This window comes from Euprymna scolopes, chromosome 46 (assembly GCF_053919585.1).
Source record: "Euprymna scolopes isolate OS-2025 chromosome 46, ASM5391958v1, whole genome shotgun sequence".
Lineage (NCBI taxonomy): Eukaryota > Metazoa > Mollusca > Cephalopoda > Sepiida > Sepiolidae > Euprymna > Euprymna scolopes.
In genome coordinates, this window is record NC_136527.1 from 103,979,030 (window position 1) to 104,002,224 (window position 23,195).

General features: G+C 34.8%; 1 protein-coding gene across 2 annotated transcripts in view; it reads left to right on the forward strand.

The window, feature by feature from the left end:
- Positions 1 to 23,195, forward strand: part of LOC145270752 (sarcoplasmic/endoplasmic reticulum calcium ATPase 1-like) — a 225,956-nt gene that overhangs the window by 111,333 nt on the left and 91,428 nt on the right. For both annotated transcript variants that reach the window (XM_080126351.1, XM_080126352.1), the window contains exons 9-17: positions 588 to 676; positions 5,905 to 5,988; positions 8,126 to 8,219; positions 12,572 to 12,791; positions 14,549 to 14,651; positions 18,441 to 18,692; positions 19,782 to 20,000; positions 20,979 to 21,101; positions 22,619 to 22,831. In XM_080126351.1, the coding sequence (XP_079982477.1) occupies positions 588 to 676; positions 5,905 to 5,988; positions 8,126 to 8,219; positions 12,572 to 12,791; positions 14,549 to 14,651; positions 18,441 to 18,692; positions 19,782 to 20,000; positions 20,979 to 21,101; positions 22,619 to 22,831 (1,397 nt within the window). The remainder of the gene's footprint in view (positions 1 to 587; positions 677 to 5,904; positions 5,989 to 8,125; positions 8,220 to 12,571; positions 12,792 to 14,548; positions 14,652 to 18,440; positions 18,693 to 19,781; positions 20,001 to 20,978; positions 21,102 to 22,618; positions 22,832 to 23,195) is intronic.

A 23,195-nucleotide genomic window follows, 5' to 3' on the forward strand; every position in this document is an offset into this window, starting at 1 on the left:
TAAGATTTATAAAATGAGTTAAAGTAATAATAATAAAAATGTTAGCTAGTACTGTATTTTATATATATATATATATATAAAAAATTTATTTGGATTTTACCGTCATTTGATTATTTATCTTCCACCAGACTATCCATTCACGTGTAATCACCTTTTTCTTCACCATATTCCCTCTGCTTCACTTTTTTGTTATCAAGTAAGATCTTTAACTGACTTGTTTCATCAAATACTTTTGCATGCAAAATCCGATCCTGCATTTTGCTAATTCCTACCCTCTGATGAGAAGGAAAGTATTTCTTCGAAACTCTGCGGATTAAGGACTATCCACTTATCTAGTGTTTCCTTTTCAGATTAAATGTTTTTAATTCATTTCAAAGTGTTTTTTAACACGTTTTATTAACTGTTTGCTCGTTATATATATATATATATATATATATATATATAAAAAACCTTGTTGGGATGTCTAAATAGCAAGACTACTGTCCTATCGTGGTTGATAATTCAACAAAAGATAAAATGTAACAAACTTTATTTAAAAAAAAACAAAACTATGGTTTTATTTTTTTTTATATTTCATATTTTTTCAGGTAAAATTAGGAATGAAATGATGGACACTGAAACTGAAAAAACTCCCCTGCAACAGAAATTGGATGAATTCTCTCAACAATTGTCTAAGGTAAGATTCGCTAAGAAAAAAACGGGCAATGCTTTTAATGTATTTGAAGTTTTTGGGACTTTGTGATTTGAAATTATTTACAACTTCTCGACCGATTTTCGTATCTTGGGTTTTATAACGTGTGTGTTTTGTCCTCTCGGCAACTTTCACACGTCTGGTGTCTAACTCCAGAATTTTTTTTTTTTTTCCTGGAAGTCGCTCTGGATAAATCATGAGTTGCATCTTGGTGCGGATTGTGAACCCATGTGACTTATTTTTCGCCATTCTTTCGGATTCAGGGCAAATTGATTAATGGGTGTCCAACTGTTGAGAGATGTCCAATTGAAAGCATTTTCTCTTCATCTTCTTGGCTTTCCTCTTCCTCGTTAGCCTTCTAACATATCCTCAAATTATATAACTTTCACAGCCCAGTGATCGTTTGTTTGACATGGCTAAAAGTTCAAGAGCATCTTTTTGATTTTATAAAAAAGAGGAGGTAGGGAAGTAGTTTGACGGAGGGTGGATATTTTTTCTTTTTTTTTTTTTTTCAATCAGGCGATGTACGTAATGAAACGCATTGTGATTTTGAAACCCCTCAATGCGATGGGCTAGTTGTTTAGTCATGTGATACAATCAAGGTCATAGAAAATTACTGGGAGGATATAAATAAACTTTTACTTTAACAGTTATCGACGCCATTTTTGATTTTTAGAATAGTGATGTTTTTGGAAAGCTGCCCAACCCATCCCAATTCTGTTTCTTTTGATCACTGTAGGAAGTTGTTTTTATGCCCTAAATAAATGAATTGGGTGACCTGTTTGATGGGTTCACTGTGAATAGTCATGTTTGGGTTAAAGAGGCTTTGTCAACCTATAAAAAACATGTTTTGGCAAGTCTCTTCTGTCCTAAGCATAACAGCAGCTCGTGCTATACAGGACAGGATTGCTGGACTTTGGAATTCTCTTCCAGTTTCCTGCTTCCCCAACTGTACTGACATGCAGAAGTGCAAGCGTAATGTGAACAGACATCTTGCTGCTAAACTCCCTACATAGTACCCCTCCAACAACCCCAACAAGTAGCGAAGCCCCACCGCTACACAGTCGAGATCCCTAGATGTAGGAAAGACTTCTACTCCAATAGCTTCTTCCCCAAAATTGCTAGACTTTGGAATTCCCTTCCGGTTTCCTGCTTCCCCAACCGTACTGACATGCAGAAGTTCAAGTGTAATCTGAACAGACATCTTGCTGCTAAACTCCCTACATAGTACCCCTGCAAGTTAGGTGCCTGATAGAAGGCGCCTACATCAAAGTGGCAACGTGTCTTGTTTGGGGTGAAAATGTAAAAAAAAACTTGAAGACGATTTGACAGCTATATAAGAAGCGCTTTCGCAAGTCTCTTCCGTCTTAACACAGAACACGATTGCTGAAAAGCATATCTTCTTGCTTGGCGCCCTTTTTGTCAGTTTTTATAAAAGATAAGTCATAAAACCACTAAGAAGAACAAATGATTATCACAAGTATAGGAGACACTTATTGATTTTAATTGAAAAAAACTGAAAACAACAAAAAGTATTTGTCGGAGGAAAACGGTCAGCAGGAATATTCCACAAGACTATTAAAAATAGGAAGCTGCATTATAATGTATCAATACGGCAAATTGATGAAGATTATTGAACGGAGTCAAACAAGCTGGAACAGACAATTCGCCTGTGGAGCTCTGTTCTGGTTGCCTGTTTCCCACCTGACTACAACTTGAATGTCTTCAAGTCCAATGTGAACAAATTCCTGATGAACCACCTCAAGACACTTTTTCAGATCTCCAACACTAACGTACTGTACACGCAATGACCCTTATCCCCGAGTGGCTTCCGGGCCTTGATAAGTGGTGACTACCTTGTCAAAAAAAAAAAAAAAAAAAAAACACTTACCATGACAGTATCTATAAATAAAACAGACTAGTAACATCACGTCTGAGAAAGAACAAAAGTGAGGTCAACCAAATCTGATAAGATTCTGCATTTTAATAACCCTCAAATGGGAGAGATTCACCAGTTCAAATGTGAAAACGATACTCCCTACATGATCCGATAGCAGATCTGTTGAGATAGAAAAGTCTTGAGTGTGAGAAAATGTTTGAAGCGATAGACAACCGATTATACGAAAAACAGATTCGATGAAAACGACAAAGTAATTTTTAGTCTATTTCACTATTTGACTATATTATGGTCGTCTTCAAGTCCAATGTAAACAAATTCTTGATCAGCCATCCCCCTGAAGTAATTCAATTTACCAAATTTCTACTACTAAAGATTACATGTTTCCTTTGACCACTGTAAACTCATTAACCCTTATCCTCGAGTGGCCTCTGAGTCTTGATAAGTGATGTTAAGATGGTCATCCATGAAAATCTCTGAAAGAAAAAGGAAACTCCTATAATTTTAAGCTAATAAAAAGAATAGACAAAGATATTTTCTCGGCGTGTATAAACTTGCTGTCATTTAATAAATACATAATTGTCAGCTCAAGTTGGGACTCCCTGCAGCACAAAATTTGTGTGCTCTTCAACGGTGATAGTTTCAAATGTTCTAAATCAGAATATTGAATGAGATTGCACGATTTCACTATTAGTGACATGTCGCAAAGAAAACCAAAAAAAAAACACTTATTCTATTCTAGATAAAGAAGTGGATATATCCAGGTACTGGACTGTACCAACATAAATGCTGGAGTCCCTCAGAGGTCAATCCTGGGCCCAACTCTCTTCCTGATCTACATCAATGACCTCCCTAAACACATACTTAAATCATTCGTTGACATCTATGCTGATGACACGACCATCTACGGCAACATATCAAAGGTTGTAAATGACAAAGTTCTCTCTGATTCTCTCTCCTCTGATCTCGAGCGCGTGGTTCAGTGGGGGAAGATGTGGCTGGTTTCCTTTAATGCATCCAAAACCAAACTCCTATCCTTGCATCATCAACGCTCTGATCCCCAGCTGGCATCAATTGTGATGGATGGCTCTCGTCTGGGTGAGGCTCAGTGTTTTGACAAGCTTCTGGGTTTGACCTTTACTCCTGATCTGAAATGGAACACGTACATTAAGTCTGTTGCCAAGGTCGCTGGAAAGATGGTGGGATCCTTCTACCGCTCCAGAAGATATCTCACTACTGATGCAATTCTCTATCTATATAAAAACCAAGTACGTTCAAGGATGGAATACTGTTGCTATATCTGGGCAGGAGCTGCTAAAAACAGCCTATCCTGCCTTGACAGAGTACAAAATAGACTTCGTGGCTTAGTGGGGGATGCCCTTTTCTCTACCCTGCAACCTCTCTCCCACAGAAGAGACGTTGCGAGCCTGTCCTTATTTTATCGTTATTTCCATGGCAGACGCTCATCTGAACTCCAATCTCTGGTCCCTCCTCGCCAATCTTTCACGAAAAACACTCGTCTAGCTGAATCCACTGTGAAAAATTTCCCCCACTCTATATCTGTGCCTAAATCAAAACGCGGATTCCATGAACAAAGCTTCTTTCTTGGAACTCTGTTCCGTCTGCCTGCTTCCCTCTGGACTACAACTTGGATGTGTTCAAGTCCAATGTTAACAAATTCCTAATGAACCGCCCCCTTAAGTAAACACTTCATCAAATCTCCACACTAACGTACTTGCAATAACCCTTATCCCTGAGTGGCTTCCGGGCCTTGATAAGTGGTGATCACTGTAAAAAAAACAAACAAAAACAAAACAAAAACACCACTTAAAGGGGTATTAAAAAAAATCGGTGTTTATGATTTTTTTTTTTTTTTTTTTTTGTTCAAATTCTATATCAAACTAGACTACCCGTGACCCATTGGATCAGTATGTTAATTTAGCTATGGAATTAATGTATGAGCGTAACACTTGTGACATAAACATTTCTATGAAAGTATATTAAAAGGAAAAAAGAATATAGATTTCTATGAGTCATTCTGTTAATTTTTGAAAAACAAAAACTTACAGCCATTGAATTATAAGTGGTTTGCCATGCTTAAAGGTAAATGTGCACTGAACAGATACCATAATACTTAAAGTTAAATTTTGCTATCTTAATTTAAACACAAAAAAAAACAATTGGGACGCTGAAAACGTACAAAGTAAGTTTTATTGTCGCATTGATTATTTATTTGTAACGCAAATTAAAAAACATTTTCGGGGTTATTTATGTTGGTAGTGTAGAAGAAAATGTATGGATGTTTTTTAAGAAAGGTGTATTAAAAGATGGTGAATAAATTAAAAATGAAGGCTGTGGGTAAATCGCCGTTGTAAAATGCTCTTATGGTTGTCAACGGGTTAAAGTAGATTTATTTGTAAGAAAATTGCGTTAAAATGACTTAATATGGAAATGAATGATGTAAAAAAAAAAAGCAGTATTAACAATTGTTTATTTGGATAATTTAAACAAAAAAAAAATGGGGCGCTGAAAACTTACACAGTAAAACAATGTTTTATTGTCGCATTGATTATTTAGTATAATATATATCGTATATATGAAACAGGTCGATGATTATACGTATTTGTAATCACGCTTTGCATTTGTTTCTCATATCTTGAAGTTTTTTATTCAATAAATGTAAGATATTCACTTTTCTAAGGATGTTCGTTTGTTCAAACGAAACCGGTCCAGCGATTTGTGTTTATTTGTTTACGCTGTTATGGGTTTAAGTTTATGTACGCATGCGCAACCGGAAGTCGTAAACCGGATGTTGGGTTACAACACCTGTTACCAGGTCATTTGAGTTTTACAATTATTAAGTGAAAGAACAAAATTAAAAAAAAAAGACAAAAAAAACTCCTCTCCCCATGTTAAGAATGGCTTTCTAAGTAATGTTATTTCAACACGGTAACAAAAGTGCATAAGTACCAAAATGTCTAATTCATATAATTAGCCCATTTACAGAAACAGACCCTCTGCTAACAATACAGAAACCTATTTAGATTCTTCAGTCTACTGGCCTTTCAAATTCCTTCCTTTTTCCCCTGACTATACCAGCTTGCAGAATTTTAAATGTAATGTAAATAAACATTTTGCTGTACAACTCTCCACTATAAGTCTTGCGCCTAATTCGCAGCAGTCCTTACATTTTAAGGCACGGTTAGGGTATTAAAAATTCCATGTTGATATAATTTTGAGACCTTTGCAGGTCTTTGTATGCTTATTTAAAAAAAAATTTTTTTTTTTTTTAATTTCTTTGTTTTTCTGTTTTCAGGTCATTACTATCATCTGTATCGCTGTCTGGGCTATTAATATTGGTCACTTCAACGACCCCGCTCACGGTGGATCTTGGATGAAGGTGTGTAAGATTTTAGTTTTTTTCATTAGTTTAAAGTAACCAGACAAGTAATAATTGGGTTCGATAAAACTTTTTCAATTCAATGTTTGTTTTTTTTTTTTTTTCTGATTTACGTCGGACTTTGCGTGTGTGTATTGTGTATGTACGCGGCATATTTTCATTCAGACAGATGACGATAAATAGCATGGAGGGCTTTTGCTTAATGAGCACTAGTCTTTCATGCAATCATCAGTACAGGAGATAATTACTGCTGGTCAGGAGATTCAAACATGGTCAACGAAACCAACTTTGGCTTTGCAGTCTAGTGTTTCTTTCTCTCAGCCACGGGGAATTTCACTTTTAAATAGAAGTGAAATTATATATTTTATTCTCAGTTCGTTTAAATAGGGATCAACTTTAATCTTTTAAAAGGCCGTTAGAACTATTTTAATAATTTTTTATATATACCTATAGACACTATTGTTTCATGCTTATGCAAGCATCAGTGTAGGAAGTGATTATTACTGTCCAGTAAATAGAGCCAACCTTAGGCTACCATTTTTCCTCTTGGTCACCGGTAATGAACATTTAAATGGAAGTGAATTTAAATAAATATGGAGCCATGTAAACAGGCTTGTTATAGTCAACAGGCATGAGTATTCTACCAACAAGTTTGGAATGATGCATGTATGCTTATTGGCTGTTTTTTAAAATTTTTTTTTTATAAACTTTATAAGATATGCATTTACGCACGCGTGTTGCATCTGTGAAACGGTAATTTATGCAGGAAATCTTGAGTAAGCTCAATATGATACAGAGCAAGAAAAGTTTTTTTAAAAATAACTCGAACTAACATTTTAGATCCCATAATTTTATTACTCTTTTATATACAAACACATGTATATACACTTAAAAACAATTAGCAGAAAACTCTAAAACACTTTTGAGTACGATTTTCATCAGGAGAAATTGATAATTTAAATAAAAATGATATTGACGAAAATAAAGAGTACTGGGGGGGGGATGAAGTGTCAGGACTCATTTAAAATAATTTGATTAAACAGTTGGAATCTCTATTGCTAAACGCAAATCTTTTTGTACTGAAGTGGTGTTACCCCTAGGCGGGTTGAACCAGTTTCCTCCAAAGGAGGAAGTTTTTTGGGAGTATGAAATCCATAATCAATCCCCAGCTGAGTGTATAAACCTTCCTTTGCCATCAGTGCTTAAATGTGTCAAAGTTCTCTTTGGAGAACTTTGACACATTTAAGCACTGATGTATAAAACCTTTTTGCCATCAGTGCTTAAATGTGTAAAATCTGTTTGGAGAACTTTGACACCCTTCCTCCTCCCCCTCCCGCCCTTCTTGTTTCCTCCACTCGTGCACTGCCATTTTGTTTTCAATGACTTTAATTAAATTTAGTTTAATCAGTTCTATCACTTCAAATTTCCGCAGTGTTCAATGTTTTTTTTTTTTTTTTTTTTTCTCCAATTATATTAACGGCTAGTCCTGGGTGCCCAGCGTTGCCCAGGTATTTGGAGGCGTGTGTTGAGCAAAGGTTGGAGTAGGCAGGCAGGCTCGAACCCGTGACACAAAAGCAGAAAAGAAAGTGGTATGTGTAAGGATGTTGGTTGAGCGCAAAAAAAAAAAAAAAAAAAAAGTAAGCAGGCTCTAACTCGTAACGCGGCAGAGGAAAATGGTGAAAAAAGTCTTACCAATATGCCTACCGTAGTTGACGTCACGGGCGGTCGAAATAACATAAAAGTGTCCAGTTGAGGATGAAGGAATTAATGTTTTTGGCCAATTTTTTTTATATTTGTCGTCCGAAGGGTGGAGCTTTGAAAACGATACAATCTCGTAAAAATCCGTCACCTCTGTTGAAAGTTTTTGCAATACATACATACATTTAAACAGACAGGTGAGAATTATATTAACGATATCTCTTGAGTGGAAAAAGCTCTAGAGAATTTTCCGCTCATCGTTATTTATTTTTATAAATTTGGGACCTCAAAGCGCATGCACAAGCACGTGTATCTTGGTCTTGGTGCTGTGAAGGATATTGAATTCTCCGTGAAATCTAAAGTTCAAAGCAATGCAAAGGACGAAAGTAAAAAAGAAATCAAACCAACATTATATCGAACGTGTTTTCTTCTCTTCCAGGGAGCTATCTACTATTTCAAAATTGCTGTTGCCTTGGCTGTAGCTGCTATCCCAGAAGGTTTGCCCGCTGTCATCACCACTTGCTTGGCTTTGGGTGAGTAAAAGAAAATGCAAAAATTGCATTCTAGGAAACCTTCGTTTTGATGTATAATCCAATGAGCCGATTTGGTGACACTTAGATGTAACGTGTGTGTGTGTATTTAAAAAAAAAAAAAATTTTTTTTTTTTTTTTTTTTTTGTTACAGTAGTTTAATCAAGACGTCAAAAAAATGAAAATAGTGAAAAAGTTTTAATTGTACATATCCGTTATGGAATGAATTTCTCAAAAGAAAAAAAAAAATTCACTTTTTTTTTTTTTTTTTTTTTTGTACAGTAGTTTAATCAAGACGTCAAAAAAATGAAAATAGTGAAAAAGTTTTAATTGTACATATCCGTTATGGAATGAATTTCTCAAAAGAAAAAAAAAAATTCACTTTTTTTTTCTTTTTTTTTTTTTTACAGCGAAAAAAATCAATTTATGATACTGAGCAAAAGGTTAGATTTTTAGGAAGAAAAGCTAGAATTCAAGATAAGGGAGTGTCGGCGCTTTATATTGAGTTATCTCCCCATGATGTGTTCAACAAATTCCATAATGGCTGACTTTTTCCCCCCGCTGTAAAAAAAAAACAAAATACTCGATCAAAGTAAATGAAATTTTTTTTCAGAGATCTTCAGTCCATAACGGATACGTACAATATAACCTTTTTTTTTTTTTTTGATATTTTTATTTTTTTAATGTCTTGATTAAACTGTACAAGTATCTTAAATGTATTTGTGGGTAGTGACTTATAATTTATAGATTCTAATTTTACTGGTAATTCTAAAATCAATATTTATTTTAGTAGAATCAATTGAAAATTAACTTTTTAGACAAAAACTAGTTAAAAGAATAATACGCTCAGATTTTTTTTAATTCCAATATTCAAAAAAAAAAAAAATCTGGATTTTTATGATTCCAGATTTCAATCATCCACACATGCAAGTGTGTAGTTTGGAATATAAAGAATTAAATTTTACCTACTTTAAGAACGGCAACAATTACCAGTTTTGAAGCGTATGGACTGTTTCGTATGTTGGCCATGTGATTTTCAGTGGAAAAAAATTTGTAATTAGATTTTTTTTTTTTTTTTTTTTTTTTTTTTTTTGCCTTCATTCGCATATGAGAACTATTTGAAGAAATTTTAATAAAAGATAAGTAGTTACATTTTTGACAGTTGAGAGAGAACATTGGAACTGGGATTTGCCAGTGTTAATTGCAGTGTTGAAGAGTTAATTTCCTTGCATACATAAGAACGCTATTGTCAGAAGGTTGCCACCTGTTGAGACATTGGGTTGCACATCTGTCATTTTACTCTAAGTTTGGTTCATTGACCACCAACCAGATGTCCAGAAAAAAAAAATATTTAGATAAGTATGTATTTATTCAGTATCACCTGGGATGAAGTCATGTTTGTTTGTGCAGAAAAAAGGAAAGAGACAACTGCAATAATTTTCAATTTAAAATGAATTATCTCCCTTTACATTTATAAACCTATTGGACATGTTTTGGTGCTAATTTAGAACTAGCCTGGGTGCTTGGTGTTGCCCAGATATTTGGAGGTGTGTTGAGCAAAAAAAAAAAAAGTGGTAGTTGGCAGAACCCGCATCATGAAGGCAGAAAAGAAAGTGAAAGAAAATCTGACGTCGGGAGTCAAAAGCATTGAAATTAACCAAAGTCAATCCAACGGTGGTGATGATTTGCTAAAATGTGGGTGAAAAAAATCGACCTCTTCTTGTACAAAACGACCAGGTTTAGGGTGAAGGAATTTGTTTTGGGCCAATTTTTTTATATTTGTTGTCTGAAACATTGATTCAAAATGATACAGATCGTCTCAGGATCCGTTGCCTCTGAAAGTTTTTGCATCTGCAAGGTTTTCATTTTCAGTAAGATCGAGGGTAACGACATCTCCAGCTATTCTTTTGATTTGACTGGCTCCACCTATGCTCTCGAAGTGAACTTCAAGTATCCTTTAAATGTAAACAAAATCTCATCTCCGTCGTCTTTCAGGATGCTTCACCACCGAATCTACATGACTTCTCCAGTTCTCACGATCTCGCATGACAGTTTGCAGGTCTCTAACACGTTCCAATCCTGTGCCCTATAGCAGGTTGTCAATGTAGGTCATTCTTCTATCACCACGGTTTGGGTGTCCATCTGTTGGTATCCAGAGAACTAGCTTGTTGGCTTCCTCTTCGCTGTGTCTCATGCAGTGACTGGCTACTCTCATCCTTCCCTGCTGTACTTTCAGTGATATTGGTGGGAGGTCACCATAAAGCTGATGGGTGGCACCTCCATGATGTATTGGGGGCTATCCTGAGCATCCGTGTGTAACAGTCATCCAGTCTCTTCTTCAGCGCATTTGTAAGAATCCATGCCTCAGCACCATAGATAACGACTGTTTCTACTGTGGCAATAAAGTCTTACTTTCGACTTTTCTGAGAGTGGATGACCATATCTTCCTCAACTTGTGACATGCACTCCGTGCCAGTGCTTTTCTCACTTTAAAATCTTTTTCAGTGCTAATCTTCTAATGATGAATGGGTTGGGAAACTGCATGATTACCAACTTCAATTCTAAACAGAAATTATATAGATCACCATAAAGCTGCTGGTTTGCTGCGTGGCTCCTCCATGAGGTATTGAGGGCCATCCTGAGCATCCGTGTGTAACAGCCATCCAGTCTCTTCTTCATCGCATTTGTAAGAGTCCGTACATAAATACTACCCAACTAAAGATGCCTGAATAGGTTTCAGGCTCCTAATTGTTTTGGTCATGTGGAATTATGGTGCAAATTTAAAATTTGAATTGAAAAAAAAAAAAAAAATTTACATTTTTGACAGTTGAGAGAGAACGTTGGAACTGAGATTTGCCAATGTTAATTGCGGTGTTGTTGAAGGGTTGAGTTAATTTCCTTGCATACATAAATACTATATATCTAAGGATACATGATTAGGTTACAGGCTTGTAATTGTTACAAATGGTCCTATGGAATCTTGACGCAACAGAACTGATACAAGCAGTACTCTGAATATACCTCAAACTTCTTACATGGTTGTTGCTGATAGAACAAAAAACAGGTGCTTGTGCACTTTACTGAACTGCACTATTTTTAAATTGAATTTTAAATTAAATTGAAGTTTTACAATTTTTTTTTTTATTAAATTTAGGTGAAAGTACAGAATAGTTATAAAACACCATCGTCTTCATTTTAAGAATAGCTTTCTAAATATTTCAGCATGGTCAGTTATCTGCAAAAGTACATTTTTTTTATTTTTTTTTATTTATTTATTTTTTTTTTTTTAACATTTTTGGAGACGTCTGGTCTCACATTCTCATTCTTGACTATTTGAATTAAAATAAACAAAAATAAAAATATTTTTCCTTATTCGTCTGTTTTTCTAAAGTGGTCGAAAAGTGGGTGACTAATTTATGTTTAAAACTATTACCAATCGCACACTCACTTTTTAGTGTTGCTAATTTTTTTGACTTTTAATACTTTGGAATGTTTGTCAGTTATGAAAAATAGTCATTTCCTCTCACATGCGCACATACACACACACACACATATATATATGTCTCCCTCTTTCTGCAGCCTTGGACTCTGCTATTGGCCAGCATTTGGTTGACAACCCGTGCTGTGCTGATAGATATAAAATTGAATGGTTCGAGGTGCTACCTAGAGTGGACTCCAGAAACCATTTAAAGATTTTGGAGTCTGTCTCCATTGTGCCAGCAGAAAGAAACATCTAAGATATTGTTTCTCTTTGGGAACTGAATTTTTTTTTTTTTTTTTCCCCCCCTCGTTGTGCCATTATTTTAATCGTTTTTTTTTAAACGTTGATAAACTTTATTTTAGTGTCCCCGTAATTTTTGGCACATTCAATAGTTGCCCATCAGAACTCGTTACTTTCGACATAGTATTATTATTTTTACGCTATCGATTTTCTCCTGATGAGATGATAGCTGAAAGAGCTCTCGAAACTTCCGCCCATTATATTTAAAACTTTATTTAAATTCTGTACCTCTAAACATATATATATAGTGCTTATGCATTTGTTACCATACTATTAAATCTTATTTTCAAGTTTTATTTTTTAAATTGTTAGGTGAAAATAAAGAATAATTACAAAACTCTCTTCTCTCCCCATGTTAAGAATGGCTTTCTAAATGTTATTTCAGCATGGTTCAATAAGTGCATAAGTACCCAAAAATAATCTAACTCTGTACAGATTACTGAGTTTGAGAGTTTTGGAAACGTTTCAAGGTTACCTTGATCGAAACGTTATGAGAATGCCGGCAAAAGATATGAACACTAATCTGAATACGAATGTTTCATGGTTTCTCTAAAACTATTTCTTAAATTCACAGGTACACGCAGGATGGCCAAGAAGAACGCTATTGTCAGAAGCTTGCCATCTGTTGAGACTTTGGGTTGCACATCTGTCATTTGCTCTGATAAGACTGGTACATTGACCACCAACCAGATGTCCGTCTGCAAGGCTTTCATTTTCAGCAAGATCGAGGGTAACGACATCTCCAGCTACTCTTTTGATTTGACTGGTTCCACCTATGCTCCCGAGGGTGAACTGTAAGTATCTTCTAAATGTAAACAAAATTGAGGGCAGTTATATATGTTCGTGTTCGTTGCACCATTTACCCAAATGAAAGCACGCACTCTAATCACACACACGCACACGACCTAAAGATGACATGGTCTCTGAGAGAGATAGACATTATACCGGTTGTGATAGTTGCCACTGGCTTAGTGAAAAGAATCTTAAGTACCTGAAAACAATCCCTGGAAGACCAAGCTGTAATGAAATACAGGTTGCAGCCATAAAGGTAACATCTATTTTAAAAAGAACCGTTGGATATAAATCATAATGCAATTAAGTGGTAGCTCCAGGAGGAGTTAGCTCCCTTGATCTTTTAAAAATTTATCAAGTAAAATAAAGTGAAAAATACATACACGCACACATTATATATATATATATATATATATATATATATATACTAATCACCTAAATTAATATACAAAAGTATAATTTTATGTGTAAACAAAGTATTTACTTCAACAGTGCTCGATATATAGGTAGAGCTAGGTAGTAAGTTAGAAAAATATATATATATATATATATATATGAATTGTGTAGGTCAACTGATTTAAAGGAATAAATAAGATGGTCAACATGAATTTTGGAATATAACTTTTTGTCATTTATTCTCTATATTGCTTTGAGCTTATATAAGGATTGATATATAAGAAAATATTTCTACAGAAATATATATATATATACACACACACACACACACACATTTTTTTGGGGGGGGGATTTTTTTTTATAGAAAGGCGGAGCAAACTTCAAATTAGCAACGCCATTTTATCTAATTCAAATTTGTCAACTATCAGTTATTTTTAATTCAGCTTGGTTTGGCAATTCATCAGAGAGATACCAAGTAGTGTTTATAAGTTGCAAATGATACAATCAATTTACTTAAAAACAATGAATTTCACAAGCTGTCAACTGGTCACCTTGTTCGTGCGATTTAACCCCATTAGATTATTTACTTTGGTGATATGTAAAGTCCCATGTCTGTGTTGATAAATCAGACACAATAGACCACTTGGAAGACGTTTGAAGTGTTATTTCTGAAATACGGCCCACTTTAATGTTTAATGTTAGGAAAATTGAACCTGTAGATTATGCCATATATGCGGAATTGTATCTAAATGAATACCAAAAATTAATCTTTGGAACATGCAAATCAATCTGTTCAGTGCTCCAGTTTATTGCGACGGAACCAACTTGTAATAAAAGCAAATGTCCAAAGGAGGAGGAAGTTAGGCAGTTTCCTTCGCAGCAGCTGCTAGCAGTGACACTTTGCTCTAGAAGGGGGTTGAGGTCAATTAGCATTTTACCTTTTTCCCCAACTATGATTAATTGGTTCACTGGGTTTATTTGCCACATAGTTTTTTTAATCCCATCCTTGTACCAGTTGATTGTGTAAGTGCATTTATTTCCCTCAAACGATAAGATTAGACACAAAAGTCGGAAAGAGATATGAACAATTGGATTTAAAGGAATAGTTAGAATGTTATAAAGGTCTTTCAGTTGCAATGTATGAGATGGTGGTTGAATGTCTGGTAGGATGCCCCATCTCCAGCTTGAACAAAATAAGAAATTTAAAAAAAAGGAAAAGGTAAACGATGTATATTGTCTGTTCAAAATGGAAACCTTATTCACCAGTTTTATTACTTTTTAGACGGACCTTAAATCTTTTTTTTTTTTTTTTTTTTTTTTTTTTTCCCCCTCCACCTTTTCTCATGTTCTTTTGTGTTTTCAGGTTTATTAATGGCAAAAAGGTTAAGTCTCAGGACTTTGTTGGCTTGGAAGAGATTGCCACCATCTGTGCCATGTGCAATGATTCCAGTGTTGATTACAACGAAGTAAGTAAAATGCTGCTTAAGTTTTTTTTGTTTTTTTTATTAAGTCAGAAGAAAGTATAAAATTTTCAGTATCTACCACTAGATTCTTGCAATTATGATTTAAAAAAAACCAAAACTCCCATCTAATAGGTTCCACATTATCAACAAAACTCCAACCCCTGTCCCGGTCCTGGATATGACCTTAAACTATATCCAGTGGTGAGGCCCCAGCTTGCGGGCTTTGGAAAGTGTGGAGCCACCTTTTAATTGCCATTGCTCCCAGGTCCACTCTGACCCGGAGTGGTAGTACCTGCTAGGGTCCCAACTACAGGTTAAATAGAAACAGACTTGAAAACAACAAATATAGTGTATTAAAGTTTTCTTCCGAATCTTTGGATTCGGCATTAAATAACCTGAAAAGGGTTGATATGCCGTAAAACAACCAACCCCTGTTCCATCACCACAATGTTGCATCCCTGTGCCTGTTTTACAAATATTTTAATGGAATGTGCTCTATTGAGCTTGTAGTACTTGTGCCCCCCCCCCTCAACTTGCATTCCCTGACAAACCTGTCTAGCTGCAAAATCCCACTCCTTCACTCTGATAGCTTTCTTCGGAGTGCTAGGTTTTGTAATTCGCTTCCTGCTCCCTTGTCTGACTGTACTGATATGCAGAAGTTTAACTGTAAAATTAACCAACATCTTGCCCATCTTAAGTAGTTCTCTGCAGACATGATCCCAAATAGTAGCCTCTTGCGTTCAAGTAGTCGTAATGCGTCTTTAGTGAACAGGAGTAAAAAAAAAAAAAATTTTAAATAAAATATTCAAAGTGTTCAATCGAAATATTTGATTGGACAGCAGGCATATTTTATGCTTGTTGGACACCTCTAAAATATGACGCACTATCGGCCGTTCGACTATATAGAAAGTGTGGTTCTTATTCAGAATTCAACCTATAAAAAAAAAAAAAAAACAAATCTTTGTATGTACCCGCCACAGCACGAATGTCATATTCTAAAAATCACCTAAACTGAAGTAGTTTTATTTTTAATGATGAAAAATTAAATTAAGCAAAAAGACTCATGCATTGCCATCTTGGAAAAAAAAACAAAAAAAAACACGGATAACTCCATAATGATCCAACCATTGTAATGCTAACAATTTCACATTAATCAAAATAAAAATCATTTAAAAATTACTTTGTACAAAAAAAGCCTCCCTTGATCAATCTCATATTTTTTGGAATATGACATTTTCATTCCCGTGATGTGTATGTATATCAAAGATTTCTTGTGTATTTAAATTTTTTATTTAGATTAAACTGAACTTGCACCAAAAGTGTATCTGATCTGATGCTATATTTAGTTTGTTCTCGTCAGTGAAGAAATCCTTCTTGACTGAAGCAATTTTTATTTTGCTCTAATCCAGAGTGAAGGTCCTGGATATGACCTTAAACTATATTCGATGGTGAGGCCCCAGGTTGTTGGCTTTGGGGAGTGTAGAGCCACCCTTAAATTGCCATTAATCCCAGGTCCACTTTGACCCGGAGTGGTAGTACATGTTAGGGTCCCAACTATGGGTTTAATAGAAGCCGACTTGAAAAAAAAAAACCCAAATATATTCTATTAAAAACTTGTTCTTCGAAAATCACTGTGTTCGGCATTAAATACCCTAAAAAAGGTTGATATGCTGTAAAACAAAAACAACCAACTAATACAGTGCCTTTATCTCGGTCATCTACCGCACGTTGATTAACAATCCTATTTCAGCTTCCTTTTGTGTACCTTGAACAACTTTCTCTCCATTGTCTTTCTAAACTCACTTTCTATACCCTCAGCCACTGATCAACTTATTTGCTTTTTTTTTTTTTTTTTTTATTGGAGGGTAGACATTGATAGCATCACACCAGTTCAAAAAGGGTATAGTTAGGATTGTGCAACCCTTGCTTCATGGACTCAACCCTTTTTGCAAGCTGGATTTTCCCCCCACATTAAAATCTGATTTTGTCTGCAGTCTTTTCTACCTTTCCCCAATCCAATGCTAGTTCAGAAAAGGTGGTTAGGATTGTGCAACCCTTGCTTCATTATACACTCCTTGTGCAGATTTGTTTTTTTATTGGATTTCTCTACAGACCAAAAGGAGGTTTCTTTTATAGAAGTCTACTTTTTTATTTATCTCTGACTTTTGTTAATCTTATATTTACCCTCAAATAAGACCCAGTACCATTTGGGCGTAAGGAGGCTACAAATTGATCCCATATTTGGAGTGTCTTTTAAAGTGAAGCACTTCCTTCTTTCTTGTAAACATCCGAATAAAAAAAAATGTCAACAGCATGGGAACTTTTCAAGAAAGGGAATCCAAAGACGATATTGATATTTCTTTAAAAAAATAAAAATTAAAATTTTAAAAAAAAAAATCAAACTTCTATCAAAAAATATCTTTATCTACTGAATGAGTTTAAATAACTTATACAAAAAAAAATCCAAATCACTGTAATCGGCATCAAATTATCAAAAAATAAAAATTAAGGTTATGCAAAATTTGCATGACCTTAAATGACCATAGAAAGGTTGATAGGTCGTTAAACACAACCAAACCCAGCCCATATTTACAAGGACATGCGAGGTGTCTGTTTTCATTACTTTGTATTGCATTAATGTAACTTTTGCGTGTCATCTATGTTAATTTATATTTCTTTAAAAAAAAAATCAAACTTCTGCCAAAAAGTCTTTATCTACTGAATGAGTTTAAATAACTTATACAAAAAAAAAATCCAAATCTCTAATCGGCATCAAATTATCAAAAAATAAAAATTAAGGTTGATAGGCTACAAAACCAACCCAAAATTTCTGCAAAATTTGCATGACCTTAAATGACCATAGAAAGGTTGATAGGTCGTTAAACACAAACCAAACCAAGCCCATATTTACAAGGCCACTATGTAGGAAGTAAAGCAGCAAGATGTCTGTTTGGATTACTTTGCATTGCATTAATGCAACTTTTGCACGTCATCTGTTAATTTATTAAATTCTCAAGCCTGTGCAACAACGCTGCATATTGTTTTTACTTTTTGCCAATCGACTCTGGCAACGCAAATTACCATGTGCTCCATTGCCAATCGTCGACCTAAATGCTGTTTGCCATGGTCTTTTTCATTTTCTCTTCTGGCCATGTTGTCTCACGTTGGCGGCTGCTAACGAGGCGAGCACAAATATAAAACTACTGCTAGAGAAACAAAACTGCGAGAAAACGCTCTTCTATATACCGTAGTTGGTATGTGCGTGTGATACTGTTGACTCCCTAAACAATAACATCCACGTCTTAGTTGTCTGCTCAAAGCCACAGTCTTTCAACTTTTGCAAATTGGCAACTGTCCTCAGCTGCTGCAAAGTATACTGTCCCTAACTGCCTTAAACGGTCACAAAACTCTCAGTCCACTCCTAAAACTGTCCGTAAACTTGAAATATATTCACTTGTCAGATCATTTGTCTTAATCATCTGCCACACCTTGATTAACAATCCTATTTCAGCTTCCTTTTGTGTACCTTGGTGAACAACTCTAAACTCGCTTTCTGTACTTTTGTTCCACTGATCAACTTATTTCCTTTTCTCTTCCTAGTGCTTTTTTTTTTTCTTTTAGTTAGAGGGGTGAAATTGATATTATCACACCAGTTCAAAAGGGGGATAGTTAGAAATTGTGCAACCCTTGCTTCATGGTGGACTCAACAAATTTAATAGAATTGATTTTAAAACAAAAGTTAACCAAAACTGAACTTTGATTTAATTTTTATTTTTAATTTTTTGCTTTCAGTCTAAGGACATTTATGAAAAGGTTGGTGAAGCCACCGAGACTGCTTTGACCATTTTGGTTGAAAAGATTAACTACTACAATACCGAGACCAGCCACTTGAACAAGAGGGAAATGGCCACCGCCTGCAACCAGGTCATCCAAAGCATGTGGAAGAAAGAATTCACCCTGGAGTTCTCCCGTGACCGCAAATCCATGAGTGTCTACATTGTGCCAAACAAACCATCAAAGGAAGGAACCAGAATGTTTGCCAAGGTGCGTGAATATATATATATATATATATATATATATATATATATGTGTGTGTGTGAAATTGTCTGTCTGTACATTTCCCTACCAAACTACTTTCAATTTTCAGTCTACACAAGATTTGGCGTAAGGTGTATGGAGATTTGGATAAAAATCTTTCTACTCCTTTTTCAGAAATTTGGCATTCAAGCCGTCCAAGTTCAATGATTGATTGACCTTTGAAACTACCAAACTCCTCCACTAATTTTGAATCTAAACACTTGAAATTTTAGGTGTAGATTACTTGGACATGGATCAAACTTTTTTAATTTGATTTGAGCCCCAAACAAAACGTTAAGGGTCAAAATTATGGTCAACTATTTTTTTTAAATTTGATCTCTGCAGTCTCTACCAAATTACTCGGCCAGTTTTTGGTCTAAACATTCGAAATTTTACATAAAGGGTATTCAGAGATAGGGTAAGCTTTTTAATTGGTTCTTGGCTGAAAATTTGGCAAGGGGTCAAAGTTGAAAGAGTTGACCTTTGCAGACTCTACCAAACTCCTCTGCCAAGTTTGGGTCTAAATACTTGAAATTTTAGATGTAGGTTACCTGGACATGAATCAAACTTTTTTGAGATATATATATATATATATATATATATATATATATAATAAATAAATAAATTTGTTATATACAAGGGCTCTTTCAGTTTTTAATGGATAATGGATACCCATGTAAGGGTGCCTGCGCATTAAATTTGTCGCAGGTGCGCAATCTCCAACACATCTGAGTTGACATTGCTTAATACCAGTGGCAAGTGAAGTGTCTTTACAGGACGACTGGAAACAAAATGCCGAGATAAGTTGAAAGCACATACAGCGCTTAGAATTTCCAAATGGTCACCCATCTGGTCCTAACCAGACTCAATGTTGCTTAACTTTGTGTCAACGTGATAATGGCATATATACTACAGCAATACACACGTTTGTTATATAGCCCAGTGTACAACAAATATTCCCTTGTTTAAAATTTTTTTACTCCTTAATCCAAAGTCGATGCAAAAAGTGTTAAAATAGAGCAAACAGTATAACCTGCATTTCTTGATTTATTTCAGGGTGCTCCTGAAGGCGTACTTGACCGTTGTACGTCTGTCCGTGTTGGCAAAGAAAAGGTACCAATGACCCCTGCTGTGAAGAACGAAATCTTGAAGGTCTGTAAGATCTGGGGTACTGGTCGTGACACTCTCCGTTGTTTGGCTCTTGCTACTATTGATAACCCACCCAAAGTTGAAAATATGGATCTTGAAGACTCCCGCAAATTCATCGAGTATGAGGTGAGCTTAGGTTTTTTTTTTTTTTTTTTTTTTTTTTTTTTTTTTTTTTTTTTTTTTTTTTTTTTTAATCTATATAATACTTGTATGTTATCACCTTTCAAGCTTTCTCCGGATTCTGACATAATTGTAAATAAAACGAAGGAAACGACGATTAAAAAGCAGAATTCCAGTAAAAGAATGACATCAAAGACTAGGAACCCAAAGAAATGGAGATGGAAAATAAAACCTCAAAAAAAAAAAAAAATGTATTAAAAAATGACTGGTTTGAACATTTGGCACTTGTATAGTTTAATCAAGACATTAAAAAATGAAAATATCGAAAAAAAAAAAAAAAAAAGGTTATATTGTATGTATCCATTTTGAACTGGAGATCTCTGGAAAAAAAAAATTTAATTTAATTTGATCGGGTATTTTTTTTTTTTTTTTTTTTTTTTTTACAGCGGGGGGGGGGGGGGCACGTTTTTATGAGAGCATGTTGAAGATAGACATCTTGGAATTTTTTTTTTTTTTTTTTAACACGCCACGGGGAGATAACTCTATTTAAACTGGCGACACTCCCTCCCCATCTTTAATAACTAGCTTTTCTTCCTAAAAATAAAACCTTTTGCTCGGTATCATAATTTTTTTTTTTTTTTTTTGCTGTAAAAAAAAAAACAAAAAAAACTACTTGATGAAATTAAGTGAATTTTTTTTTTTTTTTTTCGGAGAACTTCATTCCATAACGGATATGTACAATAAACTTTTTTCATTTTTTAATGTCTTGATTAAACTGTACAAGTACCAAACATTTCACAAGAACATATGTATTCCCTATATTCCAAGACTTAGTCCAACCATGATACTTTTAAAGTGCAGATAACTCCTTTTTCATTGACTGCTAGGTGGGGGGATAACTGTCTTGCATATTTTAGGCTGAGGGCTAAACATCTTGCCAGGAGTTTTTTGTTTTTGTTAATCACTTATTTGTTTTTCTTGTAGACTAACATGACATTTGTTGGCTGTGTCGGAATGTTGGATCCTCCTAGGACTGAAGTCTTGGACTCTATCAAAAATTGCCGTGCTGCTGGTATCCGCGTTATCGTCATTACAGGTGACAACAAGGTAAGAGAAAGATAACTAACCCGACTACTCTTTCATTTACAATATCTCCAAAGTATAACAATATTTGGTGCTTATTTTGAATTAAACCTACTTACAAAACAAAAAAATACAGAAAAATCTGGGAGAAAAAAAAAACTTGTACATATTAGTGATGGAAGAATGTCTTATTCCAAAAATCAAGTAAATTGATCAAGTACTTCTATTTTTAAATTAAGAAAATAAAAATCCGTCCAAATGATTGCCAGATAACCATCCATTAGTTTTTCCTGAAATTTTGCCACGGATTGTATTTCATTAAATAGATGTGCACAGTAAAGATTTTTTTGGTGAAAATTCCCGTTGCATCCCCAGGGACTCAAGAGATCAAAAATGCTCCAAAATGACACATTTTGCGCCATAACTTTTGATTCATCCATAAGATTTTTCTGAAAAAACTTGGACAAAATGTGGAGCCCATTGTTCTTAATATAAATCCAGTATGGGTGACCCTGGCAAAATTCTGGTTCGCATCCCTCTGGGACTTTTAGGGCTAAAAAAACGTGCCTTTTTTGGAGCTGTTTTTTCATATTACTAAAAAAACTTTATCTTTGTCTATATAGTGGTTTTCCATGGTGCTGAATTCAAATATACATGTCTTAAGGCGTGACACTGCACCATTTGTCCATTTTCACTGGGATTTGGCGTTCCCAGGAGCTCAAAAGTGGTCACAAATGCCCCAAAATTGCAAAAAAATTACTTTGTACCCAATAACTTTTACGCCATCCATTAGATTTTTTTTTTTAAATTTGGAACGTTGGCCCTTCACACTTCTCACATTCATCATTTTTTTACTATTTTTTGTGGCGTCATCTCACATGCAGCACCAGATAAAAATGGCCACGCACACGCGGCTTCTGACTAAAGTTAAATAAAAAGGCAAATTTAAAAAAAAAAATTAAATATTTAGATAAATGTTTTATGGTTAGAAAGACAATTGAATATAAATTGTTACAATTTTCAATCAATACAATATGTTCATTTTATTATTTAAAAAATGTGTTTAGCAGTTTCACCCAAATATTAAAATTATCTGTAATATTAAAAAAAAAAAATGGTTGTGCACCAAAATTTACACAAATTCATTCAGTATTTAAAAAAAAGTCTATTTTTAGTCTTATGGTTGATAAACATAACTCTAACTTTAATGCAAGCAATGAAAGTCAAAACATCTCCCAGTGGTAAGAATGGCTTCCTAAATTAGTACTGGGAGAGAATGATTATATAAAAACAATTTGTAAATTTCTATGTACAGCCTTTTTAACCTAACGGGTAAGTACAATTTATGCTTATTAAACTTTACAACAAATCTTAAGTAAATTAGGCTGACAGCAAGTATGAAATATCCATTGAGTGCTTTGAGTTAAGATATTTTTTATAATTGGTTTTCTCCTTCCCTCCCTTTCACCCCCCCTTCCCTCCCATTCACAAATCCTTCCGAAACCAAAAGCTAGTATCTTACTATTACCTTTTCCTTCCAGGCCACTGCTGAAGCTATTTGCAGACGTATTGGTGTGTTCTCCGAGAACGAATCTACTGCTGGACTTGCCTTCACTGGTCGCGAGTTTGATGACTTGCCCCCAGAGGAACAGCGTGCTGCCGTAATGAGAGCTCGTCTCTTTGCCCGTGTGGAACCTGCTCACAAGAGTAAGATCGTAGAGTTCTTGCAAGCCGAAGGAGAAATCTCAGCTATGGTAAGTGGTGTTAGGTCGGAATCTCCAATCTACACATCTGAACTATTTAACACTAAACTAATTACATGCGGTTGCTAGGATATCTAGCGACCCATTCGGATCACATGAAAATTTTTTTGGTGCTTGTTAAGTATAATGCGATTTCAAATAAATGCAATTTTGGTAAAAACACAATTACATATTTCCGTGTAGTGTCAGGATTACAAAAAATTCTGGAACCTACAAAAAAAAAAAATGGAGTAGAAAAATAAGTGCAAAATTCCAAAATCTTTAATTTCAAGTAAAACTACTTATGTCGCAAGAATGAATATATCCAAAACTTATGAAAAATGATAGGTAGAGAATTAAGTTTTCAAGGAAAATT